General features: G+C 43.4%; 1 protein-coding gene across 4 annotated transcripts in view; it reads right to left on the reverse strand.

Annotated features, from left to right (window-relative positions):
* The window catches only part of BANK1 (B cell scaffold protein with ankyrin repeats 1), a 143564-nt gene extending 140339 nt beyond the window's left edge, over positions 1–3225 (reverse strand). For 3 of the 4 annotated variants that reach the window (XR_005819417.1, XM_040555592.1, XM_040555597.1), the window contains exon 1: positions 2544–3225. Coding sequence is in view for 3 of the 4 variants with exons in the window: in XM_040555592.1 (XP_040411526.1) it covers positions 2544–2556 (13 nt within the window). In the remaining variant the exon portion in view is untranslated. The remainder of the gene's footprint in view (positions 1–2543) is intronic. The other variant, XM_040555593.1, reaches the window with a different exon arrangement.
* Between the last annotated feature and the right edge of the window lie 2775 nt (positions 3226–6000).

A 6000-nucleotide genomic window follows, 5' to 3' on the forward strand; every position in this document is an offset into this window, starting at 1 on the left:
ACTGACAAGTAACAAGACTGTCTCCCCACAGTGCACTCCGAAGACTTTTCTGATTCAAGTGTGACTAAGCCATGGGCAATCCACTCAAAGCAACTTGTACCTCACAGCCAGTAAGTCCATCAGGGAAAAAAAAAAAAAGACATCTTTTCAGTGTGGTACGAAAGCTTTGGTGCTGTCGTAAAGCTGCAAGGAAGAGGTCTATGTATGGCAGTCCCAGGTGGAGTATGAGGCTTGTGCAGAGCAATACATCAAAAAACAAGAGACAAATGACAGCAGAGTAGAAGTCCACCATATCCACTGCTGGCTGAGCCTACAGCTACTTGTTTCCCGGCCAATGTCGATGTGTGGAACTGGCTGCAAGCAGCTGGGAAACCTGCCATGCCTCTGTGGTGCTCTGATGTATTTGCTCAGCAATTATTGCAGCAATTTCACATGCATACCTAGGATCTGACTGCCTTTATTCATCAAAAGCCAAACCTTAAACTGTACATCCCCAGGTCATGCACAATTGTACACTGTCATTTATATACAGCGACCACTAAGAAAGCATGTGTGATTATCAGATATAACTGATCATTACCACCCGGAAATAACTGCCTAATAGCTAGGACAGTAAAATGCATATTAGAAATGCTATTAAAGATGTATTTTTGCATGCATGCTACTTTTTCTTTAAAATAAGCTTGCAATGCTGCAAGTAGAGTCTAGATAAAAAATCCTATTTATCAAAGGCCAAATCCTAGTAAAACAACTATAACCATTTTACAGCCAGCTTTGAGTAGCAATCAAAGCAGTCCTGAATTTTGGTATTTTATCTACAATTGACTTATTATACAACAGGTTGGAAAGTCACTTCACCTTTCTTCCCTAGTGTTTTCATCTGTATAATAAGCATAGTAGGTAGCAACAGCTTGCACTGCTAATATCACTTGAACGTTGCACTTGATAATTAATAAAAATAGGGTTACTTTGATATTATGATACAAATATAAGGTACCCTGAGAAGAAACTGTCTTGACATTTAAAGCATCATTTAAAAAGGTGAGCCAGAACAGTAAACCAAAGTATTGAGTCACTTTTGCAGAGTCAGGCCTTCAGATCTCTTTCTTGATTCCTCATTCATAAAATTAGGATAAAATATAGTCCTGACTTGCAAAGATAAAGCCGAACTCCCTGCCACAAGCAAGTCAACTGAGCCAAACCTCTGGCATCTGGCTACACATCTTCATTTCCCCTCTGAGCGCTCAGCTTTGCTGTCGCTGGTTTGATTTAAGTGTTGCTGAGCCTTGCAAATTTATCTGAAGAAAATGGGAGCAGTAAGCACAGAGCATTTCTGTGAATAAGGAAACATGACTGGGAAGAATGAACCGAGGAACTGGGAGCCAGGGGCTCCTGATTCCTGTTCAGGCTTGCCATGGTTTACATGTGACATTTGTAGATCATTTGATCTTTTTATCAGCTTTTTCCACTTGTAAATGGAGTGATAACACACTGTCATCTACCAAGGGAGTGACAAAATATATGCTAGCAGTTTTGAGGCACAAAGATAACGTGACAAACCACTGAAAACATAAATAAGGAAATTAATATTTCTGTGTAAGGCATACCAGGTATTGCCATACAGCTTTATAAGGCTAGGTACTATAGTGACTGCTGAGAGACTGAAAAAGAGTAATCAATTTTAATTAATAAACATAGCATGCTGTTAGCTAATTAAGACTCCATCTCAGCATGGCCATGCATGTAGGATAGAATAAGGGTTACACCTGTAACATTATTCTGTCACCTCCTAACTTCTTGGTGCTAGACTTCCCGCTCTTCAGAGAAGCTGCATTATGTACTGCAATACAATAATGGCCACACTGAGGAGTATTTTCAAGGATAAGTTGTCTAAAATCATCTCGAGGTGCTAAGAGCAGCCTCCTCAATAAAAACTTTCACATAATTTGTCAGGAAAACGTGCATATAACTAGCATCCAATTGGAAATATTCAAAGCGGGAAAAATTGGTGGGGAGTAGCCATATTAACAGGGTATGTACCAACTATGCACCCACTTTTATCAAGAAAGATCAGGAATGACCTCTCCACTTGCCAACACAACATGGAAAACGAAGACACCAAGTGCCTCCAGGAGAGCGGCATCTTGTACCACAGAAACCTCACCACAGCCGCCACCTTCACACCTGCCAACAGCTGCCCACACCCTCACAGACGACGCTGGGGAAACCCACAGCTAAACCCTCCTTTGCACAAAGAAGAAAAGCAAAAGAACAAAAGAAAGAAAAAAGAAAAAAGAAAGAAAGAAAGAAAAAAAAAGAAGAAAGAAAAGAAAAGAAAGAAAGAAAAGAAAGAAAGAAAGAAAAGAAAAAAACAAACAAACAAAAAACAACTCCCCTCTCCCCCTATGCCCGCGGCTTCACCCGGCAGCCCCACGCTGCCTCCCCATGCCCCCCGGCCAAGATGGCTGCCGCAGCGGGGCAGCCTCGTGCCCCCCGAGCCCTCCCGTCGCCAGGCGCTGACCCCAGCCGGTCCCTGCCCCGACCTGCGGGCCGCATGGCGCCGTGGCCGCCTCCGCTCCCTCCCTGGCTGGCTGGCTGGCTAGCTGGCTGGCTCCGTCGCTTTCCCTCGGGGCGCAAGGCGCTGCCCGACCGCCGAGGTCGCCGGCGGCGGCCCGGAAGCGCGGGGCCGCCCCAGGCTCCACCCGACCGCGGGGCTCCGCAGCCTGACCCGGCGGCTGGAGCGTGAGGGGAGCCCTCGCTGAAACTTCCCTCCTTCACCCGCTCCCTGTCACTCCAGGGATACACCACCCTGCGTGGAAACTGCCCTGAGGATGGAGATTTCCCATCCCCAGGAAGGTGTTCTGGCCGAGGGTGCTTGAACACCTCCTTTGAATTAACGATATTAACTTTTTGATGTTTGAAGATCAAAGTTAAAAAAGTGAGACAAAGCAGCTCGTGAGAGAGCTGACTTTCAGATTCAGTCAGGAACCACTGATCAACGCAGCATCTTTCAAGTTTAAAATGAAGGCTAGACCCACCAGGAGTTGCCTCTAAAATGAGATTACAGGAAAGATGAAAATACCTTCTGGAAAAAAAAAAAAGTTTTTCAGAGACAGCAACGCTTTGCGCTTCACCCGTGGGTATGTCCTTCTCCCCATCTGAACCTCTGCGTTCCCCTGCCCCACCAGAACTGTAATGCCTAGTGGCTGATCTCAGAGAAATTCGTCAAAGGTTTTAAAGATCTTCAGAGGTGAATTTGCTTGGTATTGGTTTCAGGAATGCGTGGCGGCCAAAGTATAGGAGATAAATGCTCAGCACAGCCTGAACTGAAGGAAATGCAGCAAAATGAATTCAAGCAGTTAGACAAAGAAAAATTCACATCCATGAACAGTCTTTATAGATGCCTCAGCACAGCAAAACCTTCACAGTTTGCAATCAACCACAAACCGCAAATCTGCAGGAGGCTGGACTTAAAGAACTATTTCTTTAAAGCCTTTGCATGCTGCAGTCCACAGGTCTACCTGAAATATCTGAAAAGCTGAATCATCGTGAGCTGTTCCTGTTTCTGTCATCACACAGGTAGGAATTTGTTTTTTAGTTGGTTGGCGGTTTTTGTTTGTTTGTTTCCCACTGTGTGCTTTTGCTAATGAGTGGGTGCTTTCAGTGAACTTCTGGCCTGTCCTGGCCTACCACATAGAGGAAACCTCTAGCTACATTTGCAAAAGAAAAACCCAGACTTCAGGCCTGTCAGGCTAGATGTACATCAGGATGAGCCTGGAATACTTCCTGTTGTACTTTTATGCTCATTTTTCAATTCAGGTTTTATTTAAGTGGCAGGTGTCTAGGTAATACTGCATTCCAGCACTGTATTTATGGACACACAACACTAGAGTGTCAGTGCTCTTGAGCAGGGAGCAGGAAGAATAGGAAGGAGATATGATAATGGAGGAAGAGATATGTCAAAGATCAAACATTTAGAAATGTGGTATCTGAGTGTTTTGCCAAGGCAGCACTGCTTGCTGCTCCTAAAAGGTGGGTTAGATGATGAGGGTGGATGTGGTTGGGATATTTTAGCAGTCTGAGCCATGACAACGATCATCACAGTAGAAAGAAAACTTCATAAAAGAAAAAAAAAAAAAGCAGGTCTGAATATTTAATATAAAAATAACTGAAGTGGAACTTGGCACTCTGTACCATAAAAAATAAAACAACACAAAAAAAATTAAAAACGGACACTTGATTAAACCTGTTTTAATTCCTACAGTAATATCTGATATCGAAATGAAGTTTGTGTGCATAGGTAGATACACTAACTGACTACAATGGGAGTCTAAAAAACTGGGTACATAATGCTGAGGGAATTACGATAGTACATTTATTTACATTTTGAGAGAAAAAATAAGCCTGCACAGTGGAAATTAGTCCTAAAAGGAAGGACTTGCTGTACTCAGAGTTTAACCCAAACAACAGGCAGGCTTCTACTAGTTGTAGAAATGTACAGCTAGTACCTAGTTGTAGAAAGGTAGAACTAGTACCTCAGCTGAGTCCCAAAGCAAGAAGCTCTACTCCATGTGGAGGCCTCGCTGGACTCAATGCAGGTTGCACGTGTGAAGGCTGGTGATGGTATGGGTGGAAGGTGGGGTCTCATCTGGGATGAAACAAGAAGGATGTTGCTAAGTGTAGGGTGATCAGGGTAAGGCTGGAAGCAGTCCAGCGGGGAAAGGTTGCTGAGAAAATGAAGACAGGGAACGTAACACAAAAGTTGCCTTCTGTGAGGACTGTGCAGCTCTCAGAGGGGCCGCTTGGTGTAATGCAGACCATTTGGCAGGGAATGGGCGCCTTAACCCCTGCTTGGTGACAGACAGAGTATGTTGGGGCTATGCTTTTAGTTAAACCTGCTTGAGCCTTTGCCACTGTGCCGAGTTGTTGTTGTCTGAATGCTGAGTTTTTCTGGGCTGTGCTGCTGCCATCACAGTTTTTGAGACCATGGTTCTGGCCTGCCTAGGACAACGATGTACTCAACAGGGGTAACAGGGAGCATGGTGCTGGGCTCTGACTCAGTGCAACTCCAGACAGCCCGGTCATGAAGGTTATCTCTGGTGAGACGTACTGTGTGCATATGACTGGATATTCCTGCCAATGCCAATTCTAGCTGAGACTCCTGCTGGCAAATGAAGTTTGCTATGAAGCCTCTCATGCCGAGGACCTCTCTACAAGCCCAGAAGATGAATCAGGTTTCCCCATTTTTTTGACTTGGTAATGGCCTGCTTTGTATATATCATAAAGTGAAGGAATTTATCATTCATGCTGGAGATGTATGAACAGTCACTGTTTCTAAGCGAGGAAAACCTAGTTAAATTATTAAGCAAGTTTAGCACTTGCCATGAAGCAGTGCTATCTTAGAGGGAAAACAAACCAAAAAAAAAAATCCATGCTGAAACATGAAAATCATGCCACTGGCATGATGTCAAGTGGTGTGTTCAGGTTGTCTGGGTGCCCTCAATATGAATTTTGAACTTCAATTTCATTAAATTTACTTCAAGTATAAGCTTCCCTCAAAACATCCTAGATTTATAACGCTCATTTGGGGATAATTATATGTTTCTGTAATGTTTTTTTAGCTTTACTTACTCAGTAATCTTCTTAAAGCTAATTTCTTGCTAATACTGTTTTTGTTTTTCCTTTTGTGAATATACTGCTATTGTTGGAATAGTGGCTTCCTGTTTGGATATAACTGATGTTCAGTCCATTGCCAGTGTATCTTGCTGCATATATTCCATGTTTGTTTCCTACAGGTCTGCTAAGGTTTGAACAACTTTTCAGCTGTTAAAGAGCTTGAAGTGCTCTTGAAAGATTTGTTCGCAGTTCATTATTAACACTTCATTTACTCACAGCTTTCATTGTAAATTTCCCTAATAATACTGTTAGGGTATCTTACAGTACAGACAGTATTGCTCTAATAGCTGGTGTAAGCAGTTGGGAGTATTGCATTTCAGCTGA

Source organism: Cygnus olor, chromosome 4, assembly GCF_009769625.2.
Source record: "Cygnus olor isolate bCygOlo1 chromosome 4, bCygOlo1.pri.v2, whole genome shotgun sequence".
Taxonomy (NCBI): Eukaryota; Metazoa; Chordata; class Aves; order Anseriformes; family Anatidae; genus Cygnus; species Cygnus olor.